Here is a 25440-nt window from a genome sequence, read left to right on the forward strand (position 1 = left end):
TGTCCCAGAAGTAATAAAGAGAATTCAGTTTGGTGATGTTTCTTTGTGGTAGTTGCGTTGGGGTTTCAGTGATGAAACTATTTTGTAACATCTGGAGCTGAACGTTGCACAAAGTACACAGTGTCAAAGATTGATAAAGAAAACAAATTCCTAGCCTCCACGTTGGACCTCTACTGGTACTTTACGTCACATCAAAAATACTTCTTGGCTGTAGTACCGTCAGCCTCAGGATGTTTTTTGTTCCCTGATCCAGGGTGGGTACTCAGTCTGTATGGAGTGAAATCCAAATAGCTTCATACCAGCTCAATCAGCAAGTAGAAAATACTTTTGGTAGTTGAATCATGGTGTAATAAAGTCAGACGTGGGTGCAGAGATGCTAAGATGTGTAAAGTACAACCAGAACAATATGCAAGTTTAATGTAATAAAATGGTGCCTCCTTTAGAAAAGGTCATGTCTGAATTAAACAGTTGTGACGTGTGCTTGTAAGCAACAACGATATCCTGCGCTTGTATAAAATCACTAGTAGAGGAGTTGATTTGGACCATCTTCTATCCAGGATGTACGAAGCTTCTGCTTGGACCAGTTTACAACGAGGGCACAAATTAAGAGACTTAATGTCCATCAGGAATGCAGGTTGCTGAGCAACAAGCCTCCTCTGAGAAAGTCACAACAAATCTCCCTGCATTTTGCCGTTCCCATCAAGAAATATCAACAAACTCAGTTTTTGAAGAGTTTCGGGGTGAAGTGTTTTAGAATAGCTGGCTGTGGTGGGACTGTGCTACTGTATGTGTCTTGTGCTCGATACCCGCTGTGCACCTCTGAGGCTTTAGTGACGTTGTGCCAAGTCTGTAATCAGTTCGTGTGCAAGGGAACGAATGTCAGGGTGGAAAAAAGTGATGTCGTACATTTCTGAGTTTACCGTATCTTGCCTTGCACTTTATAAAGAAGCAAACAATTTAAGTAGATTTATTTATAAGAAATATGGACAAAGGTGTGTTTTCAAAGTGTAACAAATCTAACCGAATGTAAAAGAATGCTGAATATGTAGAGCTGTATAGAGAAATGTTTATTGCATCAGTGGTTGTATAATAAATGGCTGATTTACGCTGACGTGATAAATTGTTTGACAGCATCTTGTAAAATGTTAAAATCTCCAGTGTTGTTTTTGAGTTTCACACAAAAGTAAAATTTCAAAATTGTTCTGAAATTGGTGTTGTGGGGAAAAGAAACCAAAATGCTAAGCACTAAGTGTAAACATTACAAGTTATGTTGTTTTTCTGATTTATCAGCATAAAGTTTGTTTGTTTTCTTTTTCACAATGAACAACAAAGTGAAAGAAATGTAAAAAACAAAAATGAAAACTGGACTTTATTCCACCTGCTGCTGTTTGTGAAACAGTTTTTTGGTTTGAGTTCCAGAGACTTTGGGCATCGCGCTGATGTTGCCCGAGCCTGTACGTTCACAAGGTGTTCTCTGTGTGTATATTGCTGTGGTCAGTGTGTATTGAAGACAAGGTCCACAAAAATGTTTGGAGATTAAATGGAATATTGGCAGTGTGATACTGGTGTTGTGTACAGTGTGAATTAAGGAGTGTTTTTCAGTTTTTACTTGATCATTGATGAAAATGTAAAGAAAAATGATTTCCAGGTGTGTGTTTAAAACATTTTATTGTACTTGTTGGATCTGCTGTTGTGTCAAGGAGACATGATTATTATTAGTATTAATTTTTTGCAGTTACTCCAGGACGGGCATGTCCTCGTCTCCTTCCTCCTCTGCCCTCATCCTCTCCTCCATCGCCCGCTTCGTCTCCTCCATCGCCCGCTTCATTTCCTCTTGCACTTCCTTCCTTCTTAACTTTTGCGTCTCTTCTTCCTCCTCCTTTGTCTTACTCTGCTGTTGTCCCTTCTCTCCTGGGGTGCAATTTTGCCCTGTGTCAGCGGCCCATTCCTCGTCAGAGTCGCTGATGTCATCGTCGTCTATGTCCCAGTCGGGCTGGTAGGACTCGGTGTTCCCTGTGACTACAGCTTTGTCTGAGGGTTCTGGATTGGGTCTGAATGTAGGGTCCTCCAGTTTGCCCCAGGCCACCTGCTCGGCCTTCCGGAGGGAGATCTCCACTTTGGATGGGAGCATGTTGATGAAACTGTTTGTGAAGTCGACCACCTGAAGTGGAAGGAAACTGAATGTGTCACATGTGTCTGTAATCAGAGAGGGTCTGGTTGGGTTGGTGGAATCTGGTACTCACGCCCCAAAGGTGAAATTCTTTCTTAAAAACTTTATCATCTTCAAACTGTAGGTGGCAGGAGAGCTGTGAGGACAAATGGAGTGTGAGCGCTCATCTTTTATAAGGAAACAAGTGGTGTTTAATGTGTGAGAAAGAAACGCACCACAGTCCGGTTGGCCTCAATGCAGCAAAAAGCAGGATTAGCGTTTTTGGCATAAATGGTCACGACCACGTTATTCACAGTCTGGTGCCAGTCGTAGCGGCAGGCCACGCTCTTCTTGTCCTGCAAAAAGAAAGTGTGTTTGTGAGAACTGAGGTTTTTCTGGTGGTGATGTGAACAGATGGCAGCCTCCACAACTGTGACACTGGTGAGAGTTGGATTTGAACCTGTTTGGGGATCCAGCAGTGTTTTCCGGTGGTGCAGCCGCTCTGCTCCAGGAAAGCGTTGAAGTCTGTGGTCTTTATGCAGCAACAACTCCAGTATTTATACCTGAGTGGAATTACAACAGAATAATAGACTGTAAAACAAAACTATAACGTTGGTGAGTAGTTGTCAGGTTCTTACCCTTCATGGAACACTGGAGCTCCAGGGTGGTGGGTGCAGACGTCCCGCTCGGTCTCTGGTCCCTGATAGGACTAAAGATCACAGAGAAAGTGACCAACAATCCAGAGATGAAAGTGTGTTATGAGTGTCAGCCAGTAGATGGTGCTGTTACAGTCTACATGGCTGCAGTGAAATAGTTGTTCCTCACGCACTGTTTTGCATCCGCTGTTCTTGCAGCGCGTTCCAGCCATGACGTTGAGACTTTCTGCAAGTAGAAAGAGCCAAAAACAAATTAAAACCTGTGATGTAAATAAGTCCCACCGTGGTGGTGAACACATGCCAACCTTTCTTCTGTTGTTCAGCCATGGTGCTGATCTTCAGGGTTGCCAAAGCCTGAGCCAGTGTTGCTGAAATGTGATGAGGCAGTTTGGCTTTTGCTTCATCTGCACTGCACACAAACACACATGAGTGGACATGAGTGTGCACGTGCAGGTGCGCACCAGGTGCAGTGGTTGTACCTGGGTCTGTCTTTGAGTAGTTTCTCAGCAGATTTGGGTCCTTGATAGATGATCTCAGGTCCATCTTGCTGTGAGATGCCTTTGTGTGACGTCACGTCTGGCTTCAGAGGCTCATTGGGCTTCTGGTTGCTATGGCGCCCACAGGTGCAGCCCTGCCCACAGACCAAATACAACACCTGGGATGTTAGGAGGAAGCAGCTGAAACGAATTAGGTTTCATCACAGAGATAATGTCATACCTTCACTTAAAAGACTACAGCATGACATTTCAAAGGGGATAAAGACATCAGCTGGCAATACAAAGGTTGTGGGTTCAAGTCCCAATGTTGTATATAAAGTGTAAATATTTTGTGAGTTGAGTCTAAAAATCTGGTCCAACCGAGCTTTGAACATGTGGGGTCTGAGTCATTGAGCAGCTTCCTAACAGCCTGCGCCACTTCAACAACCACGCAAAGACAACCTTTCCTCCAACATTTATCCTTAATTCAATTTGTCACACAGAAGGAAAAGATAAAAGTCCCCATAGAGCAAGTTGTCAGCAAGAGGTGCTTGGCTCACATGGTAAAGAACCGCTCAGGGTCGCTGAAGAATAGAAGGCGGCTGGTTCAAATCCTGGTGACTGTGGACAAGCATCTGGAGCTACCTGATGGGTGAGAGGGTGGGCTCGGGAGGGGGGTGTGCCCCTCCCGAGTTTCTGGAGAGATAAATGTGAGGGGTTATACTGCCGAAAACCAGAAACAACTGACATCTTACTGAAAAGTGTGAAGAAGACCAGAGGGGAGGGGTTAGAGGAGGAGGAGTCAGAGAGAGAGAGAGAGAGAGAGAGAAGTAGAGTTGTCGGAGAGAGAGGGAAGTAGAGGAGGAGTTGGAGAGAGAGAAGTAGGAGTTGTTGGGGAGAGAGAGAGAGAGAGAGAGAGAAGTAGGAGTTGTTGGAGAGAGAGAGAGGGAAGTAGAGTAGGAGTTGTTGGAGAGAGAGAGAGGGAAGTAGAGTAGGAGAGAGAGAAGTAGAGGAGTTGGAGAGAGAGAGAGGGAAGTAGAGTAGGAGAGAGAGAGAAGTAGAGGAGTTGTTGGAGAGAGAGAGGGAAGTAGAGTAGGAGAGAGAGAGAAGTAGAAGTTGTTGGAGAGAGAGAGAGGGAAGTGTAGGAGTTGTTGGAGAGAGAGAGAGAGAGAAGTAGAGTAGGAGAGAGGGAAGTAGAGTAGTTGTTGGAGAGAGAGAGAGAAGTAGAGTAGGAGTTGTTGGAGAGAGAGAGAAGTAGAGTAGGAGTTGTTGGAGAGAGAGAGAGAAGTAGAGTAGGAGAGAGAGAAGTAGAGGAGTTGTTGGAGAGAGAGAAGTAGAGTAGGAGTTGTTGGAGAGAGAGAAGTAGAGTAGTTGTTGGAGAGAGAGAGAGAAGTAGAGTAGGAGTTGTTGGAGAGAGAGAGAGAGAGAGAGAGAGGTGTAGGAGTTGTTGGAGAGAGAGAGAGAGAGAGAGAGAGAGAGAGGTGTAGGAGTTGTTGGAGAGAGAGAAGTAGAGGAGTTGTTGGAGAGAGAGAAGTAGAGTAGTTGTTGGAGAGAGAGAGAGAAGTAGAGTAGGAGAGAGAGAAGTAGAGTAGTTGTTGGAGAGAGAGAGAGAAGGAGAGAGAGAAGTAGAGGAGTTGTTGGAGAGAGAGAGAGAAGGAGAGAGAGAAGTAGAGTAGTTGTTGGAGAGAGAGAGAGAAGTAGGAGTTGTTGGAGAGAGAGAGAAGTAGAGTAGGAGAGAGAGAGAAGTAGAGTAGTTGTTGGAGAGAGAAGTAGGAGTTGTTGGAGAGAGAGTAGAGTAGTTGTTGGAGAGAGAGAGAAGTAGAGTAGGAGTTGTTGGAGAGAGAGAGAGAGAGGTGTAGGAGGTGTTGGAGAGAGAGAGAGAGAGAGAGGTGTAGGAGTTGTTGGAGAGAGAGAAGTAGAGGAGTTGTTGGAGAGAGAGAAGTAGAGTAGTTGTGGAGAGAGAGAGAAAGTAGAGTTGGAGAGAGAAGTAGAGGAGTTGTTGGAGAGAGAGAGAGAGAGAGAGAGAGAAGTAGAAGAGTTGTTGGAGAGAGAGAGTAGGAGAGAGAGAAGTAGAGTAGTTGGGAGAGAGAGAGAGAAGTAGGAGTTGTTGGAGAGAGAGAGAAGTAGAGTAGGAGAGAGAGAAGTAGAGTAGTTGTTGGAGAGAGAGAAGTAGAGTAGTTGTTGGAGAGAGAGAGAGAAGTAGGAGTTGTTGGAGAGAGAGAGAAGTAGAAGAGTTGTTGGAGAGAGAGAAGTAGGAGTTGTTGGAGAGAGAGAGAGAAGTAGGAGTTGTTGGAGAGAGAGAGAGAAGTAGGAGTTGTTGGAGAGAGAGAGAGGGAAGTAGAGGAGTTGTTGGAGAGAGAGGGAAGTAGAGTAGTTGTTGGAGAGAGAGAAGTAGGAGTTGTTGGAGAGAGAGAGGGAAGTAGAGTAGGAGAGAGAGAGAAGTAGAGTAGGAGAGAGAGAGAGAGGGAAGTAGAGTAGGAGAGAGAGAAGTAGAGTAGGAGAGAGAGAGAGAGAAGTAGGAGTTGTTGGAGAGAGAGAGAAGTAGAGTAGGAGAGAGAGAGAGAGGGAAGTAGAGGAGTTGTTGGAGAGAGAGAAGTAGGAGTTGTTGGAGAGAGAGGGAAGTAGAGTAGTTGTTGGAGAGAGAGGGAAGTAGGAGTTGTTGGAGAGAGAGAGAAGTAGAGTAGGAGAGAGAGAGAAGTAGAGTAGGAGAGAGAGAGAGAGGGAAGTAGAGGAGTTGTTGGAGAGAGAGAAGTAGGAGTTGTTGGAGAGAGAGAGAAGTAGAGTAGGAGAGAGAGAGAGAGAGAAGTAGAGTAGGAGAGAGAGAGAAGTAGAGTAGGAGAGAGAGAGAGAGGGAAGTAGAGGAGTTGTTGGAGAGAGAGAAGTAGAGTAGGAGAGAGAGAAGTAGAGTAGTTGTTGGAGAGAGAGAAGTAGGAGTTGTTGGAGAGAGAGGGAAGTAGAGTAGTTGTTGGAGAGAGAGGGAAGTAGGAGTTGTTGGAGAGAGAGAGAAGTAGAGTAGGAGAGAGAGAGAGAGGGAAGTAGAGGAGTTGTTGGAGAGAGAGAAGTAGGAGTTGTTGGAGAGAGAGAGAAGTAGAGTAGGAGAGAGAGAGAGAGAAGTAGAGTAGGAGAGAGAGAGAAGTAGAGTAGGAGAGAGAGAGAGAGGGAAGTAGAGGAGTTGTTGGAGAGAGAGAAGTAGGAGTTGTTGGAGAGAGAGAGAAGTAGAGTAGGAGAGAGAGAGAGAGAGAAGTAGAGTAGGAGAGAGAGAGAGAAGTAGAGTAGGAGAGAGAGAGAGAGGGAAGTAGAGGAGTTGTTGGAGAGAGAGGGAAGTAGAGTAGTTGTTGGAGAGAGAGGGAAGTAGGAGTTGTTGGAGAGAGAGAGAAGTAGAGTAGGAGAGAGAGAGAAGTAGAGTAGAGAGAGAGAGAGGGAAGTAGAGGAGTTGTTGGAGAGAGAAGTAGGAGTTGTTGGAGAGAGAGAGAGAGAGAGTAGAAGAGAGAGAAGAGTAGAGAGAGAGGGAAGGAGGAGTTGTGGAGAGAGAGAGTAGGAGAGAGAGTAAGTAGTTGTTGGAGAGAGAGAAGTAGGAGTTGTTGGAGAGAGGGAAGTAGAGTAGTTGTTGGGAGAGAGGGAAGTAGGATTGTTGGAGAGAGAGAAGAGTAGAGAGAGAGAGAGAGGAAGTAGAGAGTTGTTGGAGAGAGAGAAGTAGGAGTTGTTGGAGAGAGAGAAAGAGTAGGAGAGGGAGAGAGAGAGAAGTAGAGTAGGAGAGAGAGAGAAGTAGAGTAGGAGAGAGAGAGAGAGGGAAGTAGAGGAGTTGTTGGAGAGAGAGAAGTAGGAGTTGTTGGAGAGAGAGAGAAGTAGAGTAGGAGAGAGAGAGAGAGAGAAGTAGAGTAGGAGAGAGAGAGAGAAGTAGAGTTGTTGGAGAGAGAGAGAGGGAAGTAGAGGAGTTGTTGGAGAGAGATATTGAGGAAAAAATGACTCAATGGATTTTATGAAGCCAGTCATTCAGACTGTTCATGTTATCAGAGGTTAATTTATTACAACGCAACTTCTCTTCAATCAGTGTCACAAATTATTCGAGACTTCTTTTTATTGACCACTGTAACACAGCACATCCATGTCAACATTGTCCTAAAATCCACAACCAAGAACTGCTGCAATGTCACCATGTAGTTGCCTCGATCTTGTCCAGAAAACCCTCTGAAACACAAATCTTACCCTTTTATTCTGGAATATACAAGGTCATTTGCCTTTTGTAGTAAGAGAAGGAAGCAAGATTTCACCAAAGAAACCACAGACAACTTTTTCCAAGTGTAACCTACAGAGAGCCTGTTACAAGACAAACATGTCCAACTTCTGTTACTCTTTGTCTCATGACTGTTCACATATCCTACCTGTACTATATATTAAACTACATCTTTTATTACCTGAATGGACAAAAACTCAGAGAAGTCCATGGTCCTCTTCTTGCAGCATGACCAACCCTGCAGACAGCAAAATAACCTGATCACCTTGAAGGGGCCACATTCTGCTTCTGCACACCTCCAACTCCTTACCTTCAGAGCATCATGGAATATAGGAACTCCTGGATGGTACACACAGGAATCTGGAGGACAAACAACACAGTCAGCAGCGTGCCCCATTTCTGGACTGTGGTCCAGCCCTGAGGTGGTGTTCAATTGCTAAGTTGCTGCTCATGTATCTCACTATAGAATCCATGGTGTCTTCCGAGAGCTCCTTACCATTATTGTTGTCTTCAGGGTGGAACTTTTGCCCACAGCCTTTGTTGTAGCACAGCAGAGACATGTCGTCCACGTGTCCGGACTCGTCTGGTCTCCCCGAGTCAGAGCTGGACAAATGACAAAAATAGACCCTCCATCTGTTTTCAGCTGTCACTCCTTCACTTATCTGTGTGGGGGTTTCACATTCCCGTCTCTGGAAGCTGCTGGAAGGACACGAACAAATGTTTCATCATTACACTTAGACACAATTTTACATACAACTACATTCACATACATTTAAAAGAAAACATCCAAGTGACAGCAGCAAAATTCTTCTACAAAGCTCTGGACAGAGTAACAGGTCATGACATGAAAGTGTCCAACAAGGTGCACAATTCAAACACTTCTGGCAGCATTTTTGTCATGTACCAATAAAAACATGCATGTGCTTCTTTTATCACTGTTACATTACAAATTTGTTTCCTGCTGGATTCTCTCCATCATGTATTGTTGATTATTCCACACCATCTATTATTATTCCAGATATCTGACCGAGCCAGCAGATGGCGATAGTGTTCAATGTTCACTCATGCTGCAGTAATGACTGATTTCTTACCAGGAATGCAAACCTGTATTACTCTACCACATCATGAGCACAGGAAACAAAAGAAAACACTTTCAGGAATGAAAAATGATTTATTTAATTTCTTTCAAAAAGAAACAAACATCCCAGAATAAACAAATATACTGCTGTCAAAGATAAAAGCCTGCAATTTGTTTTTCATTGCCAAACATTGTTTTCATTCCCAAACTCCATACAATCCATATATTTCTGCTTTAAATAAATAGAAAAACAATGTACAAAGAGTTGAGAAAGGAGGCAGATTAGTAATCCACTCTGAAAACATTTGGCATCAATTCACGGTGCCTCCTCGTTTGGCCACGCCCACCCCACAATAAATCGTAATTATACCTGTTGCGCTGCTGTAGTTTTCACAAAAAATAATGAGTAAATAAAATGAGATTATGTCATTAAGATCTGTGTTTATTCTTTATATACAGAAAAGTGAGGCAGCAATCAGAAGGTTCTTCCCATAGAAATAAAAAAACATCCACATGGTGCACAATTTCCAGCACTGCCACGGCTATAATGCCCACATCAAACCACAGATGGCATAACAATTTGGCATTAAGAGCTGCAAGCAGCACACATGACAGCTTCAGGAAGGAAACGACAGGAAGTTCAAAGAAACGATGGACCCACAGACCACTCAACCAATTTGTACATTTTGCCCTCCAGCTCATCTTGAAGATGATTCATTACAAACAACAACAACAACAAAAAAATCTCATCATCGCACAGAAACATTTTAATTTGACATCAAGGTTTCTTGACACTGAAGCACTTCCTGATGTGATGTAGCCACAAGATCCCGATCAGTCAGCAAATACAAAGTTATCATAATCATAAACAAAGATCAAAGGGGAGGACACAAGATAGCAACCTCATCAATTAGCTCACAGCGACACAAAGGAAACCAGGCAGAACACAATTCAGGGTAAACGCACAGTATCAAATATTAACTACAAACTAACACCTGCTCCATAGGGACACAAAAGTTGCATTCGTCTACACAACATGATGCATTCATTAGCTTCTGGCTGCATATATGAACCCCAATTTAGTAATTACTCAAAAAGTAATTATATTGACCTTTTTTTCACTATTTCTGTCCTCAAGCGGGACGGTAACTATGATGATTTACGTTTTTCTAAAGTGCAGACTCATCTTACTAGTTTATAGACAGTAAGGCAGCTGTCTTTGTCTGGACAGGGACAAACAATTACAGATTCTTTTTTTTGTTCCAATAACCACACAGCTATTAAGAAAATAGTTTGAGGTTTTTATTTGGATGTCTAAGGCAAAGTTAGCATTAGCTTCTGCTGCCTCATCATGTGAAGACTATTTAAAATACAATCTACTTGTACATCTGACAACATTTGGCAGCTGTAAATAAACATTTCCTTATGGCCAGGCATTACTGCTGTGACTTTCAAACCCAAAACATCTGACATCTGAGCTAACCGCTACACAAGCTTAGAACTTCCTCACAATGCATACATCTGTTAGCATTTGACTCAAGTTCATTTCCAAACCTGCTAAAGACGTTTTAGGCTACATACAGTTTAACTGTTCCAGAAAAGCAGTAATGTGAAGAACAACAAAAAAACAATTGTTTTTTTTTCTTGCTACATACAAAATCCAGTCAAAGCACAGTCTGTAAGCTGCTGACATCATAACAGGCAAAAATGTCTAATACTGGTGATTGCTGGGAGAAATAAAGTCAAATACATTACAGAGGAGACAGCGAACCAACATTAACAGCGACAAGCACAGAAAAGCAAACGACAAAGGCCAGAGTGCGACACTGCACCAGAAGCTAACAGAGACACAGAAAGATAATCAAGCTAGTTACTCAACACGGCAAGAAACCTATACTGCAGAAAGTCACCTACATCATTCACGTGGGACACAATGAGCAGAGCCGAGAACTAACACCAGACCGCAACAACAAGCGCCAACAGCAATACCTAAGGACCAGCGACAGGATGTTACTTTTACATATCTACACATAATCCGTGACAAAACAGAATAAAAAAAAAAATATTCCAGAGATAGACCAACTACACACATACTGAAGCCCTGTGAATGTCACCACTTTGTGATAAACAGAATAATACAAGTGGACTATCGCTGATGATTTGGACATACGTGCTGGAGATTAGACTAAAAAAAGGCTTCAAGTTGGATGCCGGAAATTTGTTTCCCAGCAAAGTTCCTGACAGCGTAGACAAACTGGTTGTGGTAAAACTCTATAGTTTTCTAATCAGTTGTTCTCGATTAATGCCATTGTGCCGTACAAACCGGCAGCGGTCAACTACGGCAGGATCCTGACGTTAGTGCAAAATTCTTGCATGTGCATTCTGCAAAATGGAAAACACACATCTGTGGTAACAAACGTACACACAAACCATGGCTACAAGATGCTTTGGCTGAGGAATGACCATGACCTCTCCGATCCCCCCCAGTTTCTAGGAACCCAAAACCAGAGCAGAACACTTACCCTTGGGTTCCAACTTGAGGCTCCTCAAATCGTTACCAACTTTACACGCAGTACTTCCTCTTAAAACAAAAACTGTTCATTTTAACAGCTCAATGGTTACATCTGATCCAGCTTCATGCACCTTCTTAATGCTGGTGTAACTTCTCTGCAGAGCTGCAAAAACTGATGCAGAGTTAACTGTACGGCTCTAAAACAGACCCAACATCTGCTTCTGCAGAAAGCTGAACTCTTCAGCTTTTTGGACAATCAACTGACTTGCTCATGCTTTCAGTTCACCATGGCTGGGTTTTAGGCACACTGCCGTTTATGACATGACACTAACCCCACCAACAGGGGCCATCATGCATGCAAAGCTATGTGCAGAGGCAGATGAATGGTATATTTCATATTGTGCAAAGACAACAAAACTTTTGATTGTCAGCCTTCACACAGCTGGTGTTTGCACTTAGCGTTCACCTTCCCGTCTCAGCACAGGTGCATTTATTTGTTCGGGGTTGGCAACAACTTTATTTTCAGTGGCAGAGAAACATTTCATTGCTGTCATCGTGAAGAAAAAAAACCTAATGGTGGAAGAAGATTCACTGGAGCACTATAGACATGTGACAAATGTAGAACATACCCACCGGTATACATTCTTGCACCCAATGGTTGCCATGCCAGCTGCACAGCAGGATGAGGAGGGTGGGAACTAGACTGGTTAGCAATTGGGCATTGACAAAACCACTCTTTAAAAATTAAGGATTTTGGTTCACAAACAACAAATTTACAACAGGTACAGGAATAGGCCAATAAATGTGCCTCTTGTTAGCACGTTAACAGAGCTACAGTCCCTCACGTCTCTCCATGACAAAATGCATAAGGGACAAACATTTCTTCTTAAAAAAGCTCAACAACAAATAAACACACCAACAAACACAATCTGACAAAGAAAAAATATACATGTAAAACATAAAAAAAAATTCCAACAGAGTAAAGACAAGCAAGTTAACACACTGAAAATACGACACCAGATGGTACGGCTGTGGAGACAAACAGCCAATCAGGGGGAAGGGATGGAGAAGAGGAGGCGGAGCTCCAACTGGTCCATTGTCTGAAACAACACAAAGAGGCTGAAAACAGAGCAGTCCTCGCTTCAGTGGACAGTAACCCAGAGAGGACAAAAATAGCACCATTTTGAAATAAAGCTAATTCTGCAGCAGCGGCGGAACTCGCGGCAGACAGCCAGCTACAGTAACCGTAGGCGGAATTTCCTTAGTGGACTCTTCTTTCTGCTCCCTGATGAAACTCCATCCACAAGACTCCACACATAAACACAAAAAAGCTGCACACCCGCGATGTTTCAGACAACGACCAGCCGCGTCTTCCTCACCGCGTCCCTCCATCCTCTCCTCCGTCCACCTGTTTGTTTGTGGTATCAGTCTGTCCATCTCTGAGCCGCGAGTCATTTGAACATCCTGGTGTGTTTTCCTCTGCTGTTTATTTGTAGCTTTTGGCACTCTGCTGCTCCCCTCTGTGTAATTACATAAACTGCATCTGAGCAGACACAAAAAGAGAAAGAAGAAAAAAAGAGGAGAGTAACGTGTGGTTAGGGAACACGTAAGACATCCAATACTTTCACTAACTTTGAATATAACACAGTTTGTTTGTTCATATTATTTTTAGGTGGGTCACCTGGGCTCCGGGCATCGGTGCAAAGGGGTTACTGGGTCTGAGAACAGGCTGGTTGTACACGACTGGCTGAGGAGCCATCACTGGTACGCCGCCCATCTGACCCATCTGCGGCGGGATCTGAGGGGAGAGAAAGAAGAACAAAAACAAACAACGACAAAGATGTCAATGAAACCGCTCGTATATAAACGTACGTACACACTGTGTTTTATTGACTGTGTGTGTGTGTGTGTCATACCCACCATTCCGTACACAGGCACTTGCGGTGTGGTCATGGGGAAAGCCATGGGAGCCGGAGCCTGCAGGGAGCCACAAAACACACCCGGGTCAAACACACAAAGTGGTGTGGACCAGCTCAGTGCAAGGTAACATCAAGTAGCATCTGAGCCAACAGCAGGTGCAACGCTGTGGTTTCTCCTCTCACACAGGCATTAAATATATTTAGGGCTTGTGTGCACATCAGGAGTGGGAAGGCAGTGTGCAGCAGAGGTCCTTCTGACTCCCACAGGGACAAATCATTAGCAGTGATTTGATAGGGCAGCGTTTAGCCCTGCCCTCTGCGCTTCACAAATCAAATTCACTGTGGCCCAACGCACGTCAAATTCAACGTGACAGCCAATTAGAAGCTGCTCCTTACAGCTGACGCACAGCAGCAGCATCATCGCTGCCACCGCTGATGGGTGCTTGACAAATTGATCATTCGTGGGAATGAGCGGCCGTGATCCTGCGTGATGTCACCAGGGAGCCTCAAAACACACGCACTTTCACAGTTTTCTCTGCAGTAATTTCTGATTGTGCAGAGACGAGCATCTTAAATGTCAAGAAGAATTGTTTTCTCAGCGAGGTCACACAAAACATAAATTACTTGTGTGGTTTTTTTTTTACTTTCCTCATGACGACCAACAGATTATCCAAACTGAAAGTTTGGTTACTCCAAAATGAAGTAAATGAACTCAGGACCTCAGAAATTCGCCAACTGTGGCGTTTCTCCAAACGTGTCTGTACAGCGGCACAAAGCTAAAGGTTTTAAAGCTTTGTTTTGTCTCATTGCCGCCACGATGACAACGACTTCACAACAGCATGTAGAAATAAAAACTCCATAATTAGCGAAGCGGCAGAGGCGTTCATTACCTCAGCAGCCTCACATGTAATGATGGATTATATTAATCACAGAAACACAACGGCGGGTTGGAGGTTTTAATAAGCTAACATAAAACTACACCCCTGTTAGAGCCACGTTAATTAGCACTTTGAACAAATGGCAGTTTTTCCTGAATGTTTCTTAAACACTGAGGATTCAAAATAAAACTTTGGGGAAAGTGTAAAGATGTGGTTGTGCTGCTCTGCCCGTGTTGCTGTTTCAGTCTCTCTCTCTCTCTCTCTCTCTCTCTCTCTCTCTCTCTCTCTCTCTCTCTCTCTCTCTCTGTCCGTTATCCCGTCTCTCCCTCCAAAGTCACCTTCATTATTTTGGAGCCTCACAAGCTGCGTCCCCAGCTGACCCGCTCGGTTTAACGCAGGTTAAATAAGTGAAAAGCTTTGATTCCTGGCTGCTGCATTAAGAAGGTGAAGACTGTGAAGACTGAAGGTGAAGACTGTTACAACCTCGGCCTTCTGGCAACAATCTCAGATGAAAGTGTTTCACTTCTCAGGCGTGACAGCCGACTTATTGGCTGCGCCGCTAACCGTGATGTCTTTCTTGCCCATCACCACCATGTGCTTGTTCTGACTTATTTATCCTTATGGAGATTGTTGGTTACAGTTTCTGAGAAATGTGCATTCATTTAGCTTTCAGAGAAAACAGATTTGTTCTCTTCAGGGCAGGAACAAGGACTTCCATTAATACAAGTACTTCTATTAATAGTTTTGAACCCCTCTAGAAGCTCCGTACATGTAACACCGTCATGAACATAAACTACATTTTTGTGCACACAGATGCTATTCGACCGTTACGTTGAGAGATTAGTTTGCTGCACCTCAACATCAAGTCAATTTAAACTCATTCAACACAAAGAATTACACACAAAAAAGCTGAAAATACAAATTAAGACTTTTTGGTACAGTAAAATAAGAAATAAATTACTCATATTTTACTGGCATACTTTCTGGATAATCAAAAGTTTAACTCCCGCATGTGGCTTCCACCACATTGCCTTTGTCCATTATGTGGTTGTCCATCACCTGTCAAAAGTAACCACCAATCTGCCACAAACTGGTTGAAACATGGGCATGTCCTTGGCCTTTTCCAGTTGTCGGGGTCCTCAGTACTCAGGTACCTGAATCATGCTCACAGAAACGCACCACATGGACATAATGTCACAGATGACGTTTCCTCACAATTGAGAAGCAACACTTCATCAAAGTCTCTTTCAAAGACATCCAGTTACTGATTACAGACCAAGTCCCATCCTGAAACACTAGAAGTACCAGGACCTTGAAGACGTCTCCTGTAAAGGCACTGGCATCACCAAACACCTTTTCCAGTGACCTCAAGCTCTTCTCATTGTCAAAGCCTTTCTCTACAAGTTCAACACTTTCACATGTACAGGTACACTGCTAACAACAGAGTCCAGGAAGTCACTGAAAGTCTGCAGCCTGTTTTTGAACCAGGACAATCACCAATCCAGACAGATTCCTCATGGTATCAAATGCTGGAATCATAAGATCAGTCAACCTTTCATCATCCACAAAGGTGCCCACGTCACCAAACAGTCCATGGAAGCATTAAAAAGGGCAGGACCCAGAACACATCCCTGAAGAATGCCAGGGAAGAAGTCAGAGATTCTACCTGCACTCTGCACACCACCAATGTATCAGCCAATGATGATTAAAAAAAACAATGTCTTGAAGAGCCAGCAAGCATCCTAACAAATTAATGAAACGCTTCAGCAAAAATAAGCACAGGCTGCAAAGAAGCACTGCTTGCATTTAATCAGTGCTGGCAGAGCTAGGACGTGGCTGAGATTGTGCTGGTTGCTGAGCAGCAATGAACTTTGTTCAGAATTACCTTTGTTAAGTACCTTCCCTGGCACAGAGAGCAGTGTAGCTTCTGCAGTCCGGGAGACCAGCCTGACACCTTTCTCCCCATCTGCTGGGTTGATACCAGTCTGCCAAACTAAAGCAATATCTGCTTACAGTGGCAAAGGAATCGTATGAAGATGTCATGGCATCTTTTCACCACCTCTTAAACCTAAAAGGTTTGGTGCTATTATCAGAAGTTAAATTAGGATCAGCAATTATAACATTTATTACTGAACAGATGGCAAATACTGAACGATCACTCAAGGTCTGTTTGACTACAGAAACTCAATGTTTAAAAATGAAAGTGACGTGAACATTAAGATCATCTGTGGTAGGTTGGAAGAACATACGTCACATTACTGAGCAGCTTGTAAACGAGGGTAAGTACTTACATAGCTAGTATAGAACATTCCATTCTGCATCAGGACGCAGTAAGAGAGGTAAAAGAGACAAAGAGGGAGACAAAGAAAGTTACAGACATATGGAGGAGTAGATGGAGAAAGCAAGAAGATGAGCACATGAAAAAGAAAAAATGAGGGTCAGAGAAAAACGAGGTAAAGAGGAGAGAAAAACAAAGGAAGTTAAATGGTGGAGAAAAAGAAGCAAAGCTCGCAATATGTGAGGGCAGACGTCAAAGTCAGTGCAGGAAAAGCAGGACAAATTGATGACGACGCAAAACACAGATGAGATTGAAAAGGAACACAAGCAAAGAAGGGAAGGAAGATAAGTGGATGACAAGGCAAAACAGACAGAAGAAATTCAGGCGGGAGAGGAAGGACAGATTACAGCGTGTCAGCAGGAGAAAGAGGAAAGGCACATGAGAATCAAAGAAGAAATGATGATATTACAGGGAGAGAGAGAGAGAGAGAAAACGAGAGAGAGAGAGAGAGAGAGAGAGAGAAGGGTTAGTGACAGTTTGTCTTCATCAGCCAGAAATTGCAGCCCAGTCGTCCGGACGGCAATCAGAGGCTGCCGAAACCGAGACCTGCACACAGAGCATGCACGGGCACCCACACCAAGCCAACGTGCACACATGTGGAAGTAATTCCAGAGGAGGAAGAACATTCCCATGCACACCAACAGGATCATCACCGCCACAACCTGTAATTGTTCATCTGCAGGTTTCATTAAGCTACATGTGACGCTTCCAACTTTTTGGATTTAAACATAAATTATTTCTTGTATTTATCAGGAAAACGACAATAAATAGGAAGTGCATCTTTACGTATGCTTATCTTCTATTAAAGGCTTGTAGACTCTGTGATGGATCCTGTGGTACTAAATTCACAGTCTGCACGTGTGCGTGCTGCCGTATCCTTACCACATGTGGTAGCGGTATGGGCTGCGGGGCCATGGGGGCAGGGCCCCACTGTGTGGTGGACATGGTCTTATTCTGCCAGTTCTGTCCCCCCGTCAGCTTCTTCTCTCCAGGCTGGCTCCACAACATCTCTGGCCTGCAGAGAAACCAGCACACTGCCACCTGCTCCACCTCAAACACCACAATCACATCTCAGAGGAAAACCGTTTGGTTGCTCTGTGGACTTGTTGATTTATACCCCCCTCCCTGCTTTCTTTTTAATTTCCCCGTGAGGCAGATGGTGATTATTTAATCAATTTGACTACATATGTGTGATTGCGCCGAAAGGGTAGGAGGTGTATTTGTTTTCAGAGTGAATCATCACAAACTTACTTCTTTGCTGGTGTTCCTCCAAACTGCAGGTCTGTAAAAGGAAAGAAACCAAAAACAACTCAACGCTTCTTCTCTAAAGATAATGAGTTACTACAGTACTTAAAGATAACTACTCAGTGTTTGATTTTCCAGCCATCAAATTTAACATTAAGAGAAGACTAAAAAAATAAATAAACTCTAAGAGGTACAAAAAATGGGGAAGGGGAACAACAACAACAAAAAATCTACATTTCATTCCACATTAATATTAACAAAATTGGCTTTGGCAAAGCAAAAAAAAAAAAATAATCTTAAAACTAGTTCTATATATACACAGTAATGTGCAAAAGTTTTAGGCACCACACATATTTGGGAAAAATTGCAGTTGATATTTTTCCTTTCATCTTCAACTGGAACAAAATCTAATTTCTGATTCCCAAACAATCAAAGTACAAAATACATAAACACACAACTACAATAATAATTACAAACATAAATTTTACAAATGAATAAAATCTATACTACTTCTGTTGTCATGACAAACTAATCACGTTACGTTCATGTTACAAAGCTAATTTTCAAGTTAAAATAAGTAAAATTTAAAAATCCCTCATAGGTGGCAGATGACAACAAAAAGTGTCTCTGATCACACACAGTAATAAAATACTTGTAAAAAAAAAAAGAGAAAAAATTCCTGATTTGGGGGTCTAATGGTCTAAAGTTGGTTTGACGGCCGTTCTGCCAAAACAAGGAATCTGGACCAACAATTTGTGTCTTCTTGAGACAGTCACTTGGGTTAGGGTTATCTAACTTGACAAAGAAATCAATATTTACCAAGAAATCAATATTTTATGTTTGAAATCTTCAAATTAAATGTACTAGTTACAAGCATGGAACCATGGGGGACTCCGTGAGCTCACAAGGTAACACTTACAGCAATGGACATGGCCTAAGACAGCCTTCCAGTAGGTAAAATATACCTTTCTACGCCTCAAATTTGCAGTATTTTTTCAGTCAGTTGTGTTACAACATTCAGAAAAGGAGGCTTGGATGAACAATTCAAACAACATAACTCATATATACTGTCACACTCTGTCAGACTCTAATCTTTGAAAGCTGCCTTCCAGTAGTAAAAGGGTTCTCCAATTGTGCCGTATACGCAATATTTTTTCATTGAGAAAAAAGGAGCTGTCAACACTCAGTTATTTTCTATAAAAGGTTTTGTGTCTTCTTTGTAAAATGCAACAGCAAGAATTCCACTGTAGCATGACATGAATTTTAAACTTCTATCAGTCATGTTACATCTATAATGTGAATTAATGAGAATGCTGATTAAACATTAACCCTTGTAGTTATTTAGAAATATGTACTGATACTCATATCAATGTGCACTTTGAAATGTCACCTGCACAAGCATTTCACCCATCACATCCACATGAAATCCCTCGATTCCGATGGCAAACACCAGTTAATTAGAATGTACATTGTGGTCCAGATCTCCAGATCTGGCCACAGTGAAGTCCCATATTGTGCCAAAGTTCCTGGTCCATTATGGGACTATCATCAGATTTGGGGGGTGATGTTCTGCAGTGTCAGTGGAGACGGATCTGGCCAGACAGAGCCACAGTAACACATTTTGTCATGTACGCTGTCACTGTGATTGGAGCCACATCACCTCCAGTGGAGCCCAGTACGTGAAAACATCCTACAATCAGCATCCTGACAGATTTGACTGACGGCCTGTGGGGGCGCCATTCCTCCCTTAAAATGTAAAAGTTGGTAGAGCACTGAAAATCAAATTCTACAACCGAGACCCAAATTCAGACTCTGACACCGTGGCTTCTGGGAAACACCTTCTGAGTTTTATAAGTAAATACGGGGGGAAGCAGATTATATCATGTTTACACGCTGTGAATATCACATACAGTGACACATTCACACATGCGTGGACACTCACTGCCCACGAGGTTGGCCAGAGAGGAGTCGAGGTCGTTGGCAAGCAGCTTCCCTCCAGGGTGGATGGCTATTTGATGAGGAGGAGGAGGTGCAGCGTGTGTGGGAACTGTCGGCTTCAACAGATCTCCGAGAACATCAAAACCTGAAGGAAGAAATAAAACATCCACACGGGTTTAAAAACAGCCAGCCAGAGAACAATGTCTAAAGAATGTTAAAACGCTGTGCAGGAAGAGGTTAGTGCACCCAAACGCCACACTTCAAACAGACAAGCATCAACTGCGCTCAGACGACAGGTGCAGAGGAAAAAAGCTAAAAAATTAAAAAATATCAGATTAACAGGATCAAAATCCTCACAAACAAATGATATTCAAAGCTGTTCCATCTGAAATATACAATTAATTCTGTATCTAACGAGTCAGAACATTTTCCCCTCAATCTTTTAAAAACATCCAGGTAAACATCATCCAGTTCAACAAAAGCCCGGCTTTACGGTTTTGCTCCCAAAATACTGCAGTGTCAGCTTATTGAATTCTCATTGGACTTTGTTTTATTTTTATTATTTTTAAGATTCGTACAAAGAGATTCTGCTTTAAAACAAACTACAGACCTTTTTCCCTCACCTGAACTCAGACTCAGTGACTCAGCAGCTCATTCTGCTGGATCGCTTTACCTATTCCTAACTGTCACATGCACACTCAACAGCCCCCCCCCACTCATTTGTACGACTACAGTGCATCCAGAAAGTATTTACAGCGCTTTACTTTTTCTACATTTTTTTTTTATGTTACAGCCTTATTCCATAATGGATGAAATTCATTTAGTCCTCATAATTCTACACACAATACTCCATAACAACAATGTGAAAAAAAGTTCAGGCACATCCTGTTTCCACTGATCATCCTTGAGATGTTTCTACAGCTTAATTGGAGTCCACCTGCTGAAAATTGAGTTGATAGGACACGATTTGGAAAGAGACACACCTGTCTACATATAAGGTCCCACAGTTGACAGAGCACAAACCAAGCATGAAGTCAAAGGAATTGTCTGCAGACCTCTGAGACGGGATTGCCTGGACACGCAAATTTGGGGAAGGGTATAGAAATATTTCTGCTGCTTTGAAGGTCTCAATGAGCACAGTGGCCTCCATCATCTGTAATGGAAGAAGTTTGGATCCACCAGGACTCTTCCTAGAGATGACCACTCATTTAAAGTAAGTGATCAGGGGAGAAGAGCCTGTAGTGGCCAGACAGAAGCCACTCCTTAGTAAAACCTGCTCCAGAGCGCTCTTGACCTCAGACTGGGGTGACGGTTCAAAACAAAAGCTGCCTCAAGGTGCTTCACACAAGTTTGGGCCAATGGCCCAAAGCACACAGCCAAGATCTCAGTGGCTTCAGGACAACTCAGTGAATGTCCTTGAGTGGCCCAGCCAGAGCCCAGACCTGAATACAACTGAACAACTGTGGAGCGATCTGAAAATAGCTGTGCACCGACGCTCCCCATCCAACCTGATGGAGCTTGAGAGGTGCTGCAAAGAGGAATGGACAAAACTGCCAAAAGATAGGTGCACCAAGCTTGTGGCATCATATCCAAGAAGACGTGAGGCTGTAATTGCTGCCAAGCATGCATCAACAAAGTATTGAGCAAAGGGTGTGAATACTTATGTACAAGTGATTTCTTTTTTATTTTTAAGACTTTAGCAAACATGTAAAAGCAAAAAACGTTTTTCATTTTGTTATTATGGGGTGCTGTGAGTAAAATTTTTAAGGAAAAAATGAATTTACTCCATTCTGGAATAAGACTAACATAAAATGTTGGCAAAATAGAACCTCTGTGAAAACTTTCTGGATGCACTGCGAAACGTTCCAAACTATTTGCACACTAATACGGTCTTTTACTGCAGGATGTTTAACAATGAAGACAAAATGCTGCTGTAATTTCAGGGGATTTATTTATGGAGCACTTATTATGTATCATTATTTTAAGAGGCCAAGTAATCTGACAACTGGTTGCTCATCTGGTTCCTGTATCATGGCAGGTGGCACAAAGCACCAGCATCCTCTGGTTCAGGCTGAGAGACAAACCATCCAGGGATTTGCTTTAAAACACTACATTTCTTCAGCCACAACAAGGAACTAAGTATTTTCAGACTTTGTTATCCAAAGTCAGGGCACTTTATGTGAATAAGTTTTCATCAGGCTGTGATGATGAATCAGACTGAAACGAACAGGTAAGATTAAAACTTTATATTTACTCCATGTGTGAATGGTTTTAATCTTTGAAACAGCCTACACTGTTCGCATGAGAACTGCAGCTTTCAGTTGTTCAGCCAATCAATACACAGCATCAATGGCCGTATTTTGACTTATGAGTAACTTACAAGAAATGTGTGTAAAGAATTGGGGTGCCGGGGGGGGAATCGATTCACGTCCAAATCGCGATTCTTATTAAGATTCTGAATCGATCCAAAATGTCCAAGAATCAATTTTTAAAAAGCATTTTTTAAAAATTTTCTTGCTTAATCACTGCGTGTACTGTTTGTCAGGCAACGGCCTCTGTACTACAGCGTCCCTGCAAAGGGAGGATCTGGCGTACTTCAAACATTCATGAGCTGCAGCTTAGCAGATGAAGAGCTAATTCAGCCAGCACCATCTTTGCTGAAGGCAAATGTTTGGGCGCATTTTGGATTTTATTATTTGCTGCATAAGAAGGAGCTTGACATGACTTATGCAATGTGCAAAATCTGCAAAATGAAAGTACTTCAGAAACACTTCAAATCTGCAAGTCCACATGCTACGCCGTCACCCGGAGCTAAAAGAAGCGGAGCAGTGGTCTCTGCTGACTACTGACCAGTGCACACTCCACTTCACTAAACTGCCAGCCAACTCTGAACGAGCAAAGCAGATAAGTAAATTTACATCTTTATAATCTCTTGATTAACCTTGTAAAGCTGCATTTTCTTAAACTTGAACATTTTTTAAGTACTATAACTATTTCTCAGAGTTCTTTCAATCGAAAATCAATTCTGAATCAAATCATCACACCAAGAATCTGAATCGAATTGAATCGTGAGTTGTTGTAAGATTCACATCCCTAGTCAACAATCATATAACTTACCTACAACTTGTGTTCCTTGTATGCAGGACGTATGAGACATACGTCCAAAATATTGTGCGTGCCCAAAATTTTACGACACACTCACCATACATCAGCGTGCTCTTAACTTATACAAAATGTACCCATAACTTATTCGGCATACGCCAGCATTTTTAATACAGTTGGCGTACGCTGGCTAAATTGTCAAAGTGTGACGGGGTGTTCATCAATGGCGGACCTTTTTTTATTGCTTACTTGTAAATAAGCAGTAGTGGCCTTGGAAGGTCACCAGACCCAAACTTTGGAAATGAAAGCAAACATTTTAGCACATTTCTGTACAAATCATTCCTCATCAACCCGTTAGTTTTCCTTTTAGGACTAAATTCATACATAATCCTTTCTGTAGGGTTGTGAGGAGACAAGAAAGTCCACTGGTGCTTTGGATAGTGAAGTGTGAAGCAGACCAGAGCCTCCGACTCCTCCCAGATGGGACACAGGCCCACCACAGGTTACTTCCTCAACCAAGGTCAGAACCCATTTACAGCTGGGTGGACTGGGACACCGACGCAGAGGAAGTGTCTTGTCCAAGGACAGACTGAATTGTACCACAGTGTAAATATTGGTAGTTCATCTAAAGTAATAACAATATCTCAACATTTGACCATCTTCCCATGCCAGCAGTTAGCTAACGGTGGATCATTTCTCTTACATAACAAACCTGGAGGTGTGAATGCATGCAAAATAAGCTGACGTATATAAAGAAACAAATCCATACATGGCAACAGTGTGCAAAGATTCAACGACAAATAAATTGAAGACAAGAAAGACGAAAAGAAAAAGGCTGAATAAAAGCTAAACCAGGCCGAGCGTGTTGTGAAGTAGAGACAGCTGCAGTCGACAAAAAAATGTCTGCTGGAGCAAAACTCACAGGAGAAAGAGAGAAAACAGTGCAGGGAGAAAAAAAAAAAAGAGGCTGGAATAATATTTAGTTAGGAACTGTGTGTCGGTGTGACAGCGGTGCTGACACAAGAGATTCACAAAACCTTTCCTGCGAGCTTAGCACATGGGAAAAAGACCACCTGCACACGGAGACGGAAAGAGGGAGAGAAAGAAAGTGAATGAAGTGGATCAAAAGAGTTTTGCTCACTTCCGTCAATTCACCAATTTATCTCCTTGTGTCAGCATTTTCGATTATTTTCACTAAAAACACTTAAAAACACTAAAAACTGCATCATGTCATCAGTAAAGACATCTGGATTACTAAGAATCAAAAAAGCAACAATAAAGCAGGGAATTAATGTGGATCATGTACATCATCAGCGAGAAAGAGGAGGTTGTAAAGAAGCTCAAAGAAACCAGGAAAAGAGCAAAATGTGGAAGAATTTTCTAAACTATTGGAAGTACAACTACAAATACTACATAAGAAAAAGAAGAAAAGGGGTACTGATGTGAACATATTTAACGGGACCCTAAGTCATCTCCGAGGCCTTGAGATTGCGACACCTCAGTCCTCGCTACAATGGAGCCGCACAAATCTGATTCCCTTTAACGAGAGCAGTGACATGGAGTTTGCAAAACAACTGTAAACCTGTAAAAGAAACGATGCCCAGAACAGCGAGATAAAACAAACACCTGAAAACAAGGAGGAGGAGATAAAAACGGTCGCTCCTCCACTGAAAACTGGACCAGGCAGAGGTGAAAGAGGAGAACACTGATGTACAGAAGAGAGTAAAGGAAGCAGAATGAAGAGACTATAAGTGGTCCTTCTGAGATGGGTGAGAGAAGAGGAAATGATGAGCAGATGGATGGGCATCGCCTGGGTGAGTCTTGCTTTGTGATGTGCAGCAGGGAGACGACAACGGCGCGAGAGATGAAATAAATGGATTGCGGGAGGAGAAAGAGCGAGAGAGATGGTGTGAACAACAGCAAACAACAGATGGGACGGAACAAAATGACAGACGAAGTGTGAAGAGACAGCCGCACACATACACACTAACAAATCTAAGACAAACACAGACACTCACAAATACATACGGCGGAGCGGCTACACGCAAATGCACATCAGTCAGATCTTCACAAGATGCTGGCTGGTCGTGCAGATGGAGCATCAGTAAGTGTGACGGCTTTAAGTCGAACGCTATTAATAGTGAGAAGTCAGTAACACAGTAGAGATCAAACTAGGCGGCGCATTTTCACCACGAGCGCTTCCTGAACGTGCATAACGAGGAGAATTTCCATCTATAAGGCAGAGGAAGGCTCCGAGTGTCAAACGGACGCATGCCAACACTGTGAGGAAGAAACAGCAATGAAAATACTGAAATAGTATTTAAAAATATAATAAAATTATCAAGAAGTGTTTGATCTTAATCAGCCGTCAGCTCGGGTTCGGTTATCAGCCTAGGTTATCATATGATACGCCACCTCGAGATGGGTCAGGATACTCAGAGCCAGAGGTGGGAGTAAGTCCCAAGTCAAGTCATTCTCACGTCACCAATCTGCAAGTCCCAAGTCAAGTCAAACAACTGGTGGTCATTATGACTTGAGACTTGCTGATTCATGACTTCCACCTCTGCTCAGAGCATCATGGGAAACTGTCAATATCAAGGGGCTGATATACTGCATTGTTGTTTATCTTCTACTGAAAATGTAAACACACATGTGACTTAAGCAAATTATTTCTATGATTTTCATTTTTTGTAAATTTTGAGATGGTGACACCATTTTCATTCTGAGCATCATCACCTTTCTCTGCCATCTGTACAACACACGCCATGTCAATGTCAACGGCAGAAGTGCCTCTCGTGAGCCACCGCCAGCGACACACTTGATTAATCCAGACAACTGACCAGCACGGACAAAACTGGCAACATTAAACCAGCTAAGAAAATGCCAGGAATCAGATTCTGAACTCTTTAGGACAT

At 42.7% G+C, this 25440-nt stretch overlaps 2 protein-coding genes across 11 annotated transcripts in view; both read right to left on the bottom strand.

Annotated features, from left to right (window-relative positions):
• Window positions 1-1725: 1725 nt before the first annotated feature.
• zgc:92429 (uncharacterized protein LOC445063 homolog) lies at window positions 1726-8233 on the bottom strand. Its single transcript, XM_034164302.1, has 11 exons — window positions 8012-8233; window positions 7826-7875; window positions 7697-7753; window positions 3285-3436; window positions 3111-3214; window positions 2979-3031; window positions 2788-2858; window positions 2610-2712; window positions 2386-2505; window positions 2244-2306; window positions 1726-2161 (listed from the first exon to the last, which is right to left on the bottom strand). The coding sequence occupies exons 1-11, from the start codon at window positions 8073-8075 to the stop codon at window positions 1736-1738; spliced, it is 1263 nt and encodes a 420-aa protein (XP_034020193.1). The 5' UTR covers window positions 8076-8233; the 3' UTR covers window positions 1726-1735.
• Window positions 8234-8693: 460 nt separating this feature from the next.
• Window positions 8694-25440, bottom strand: part of si:ch211-200p22.4 (phosphatidylinositol-binding clathrin assembly protein) — a 118461-nt gene continuing 101714 nt past the window's right edge. For 7 of the 10 annotated variants that reach the window (XM_034164293.1, XM_034164299.1, XM_034164297.1 and 4 more), the window contains 7 exons: window positions 19428-19568; window positions 17492-17522; window positions 17123-17255; window positions 16194-16217; window positions 13026-13082; window positions 12787-12903; window positions 8694-12648 (listed from right to left, as the gene is read on the bottom strand). In XM_034164293.1, the coding sequence (XP_034020184.1) occupies window positions 12634-12648; window positions 12787-12903; window positions 13026-13082; window positions 16194-16217; window positions 17123-17255; window positions 17492-17522; window positions 19428-19568 (518 nt within the window). In that variant the 3' untranslated portion in view covers window positions 8694-12633. Of the gene's footprint in view, window positions 12649-12762; window positions 12904-13025; window positions 13083-16193; window positions 16218-17122; window positions 17256-17491; window positions 17523-19427; window positions 19569-25440 lie in introns of those variants that run through there. The other 3 variants (XM_034164298.1, XM_034164296.1, XM_034164295.1) reach the window with 2 other exon arrangements.

The sequence above is a fragment of the Thalassophryne amazonica genome, chromosome 23 (genome assembly GCF_902500255.1).
Source record: "Thalassophryne amazonica chromosome 23, fThaAma1.1, whole genome shotgun sequence".
Taxonomy (NCBI): domain Eukaryota; kingdom Metazoa; phylum Chordata; class Actinopteri; order Batrachoidiformes; family Batrachoididae; genus Thalassophryne; species Thalassophryne amazonica.

What these genes read in the sequence shown, in the direction of transcription:
- zgc:92429 (XM_034164302.1), bottom strand. Translation starts at nt 8,075, where the DNA reads ATGTCTCTGCTGTGCTACAACAAAGGCTGTGGGCAAAAGTTCCACCCT. An exon ending in CTGAGTTTTTGTCCATTCAG is followed by an intron (nt 3,437 to 7,696) that starts GTAATAAAAGAT and finishes GTCTGTGGGCAG; the next exon opens with GGCTGCACCTGTGGGCGCCA. An exon ending in AAGAATTTCACCTTTGGGGC is followed by an intron (nt 2,162 to 2,243) that starts GTGAGTACCAGA and finishes CTTCCACTTCAG; the next exon opens with GTGGTCGACTTCACAAACAG.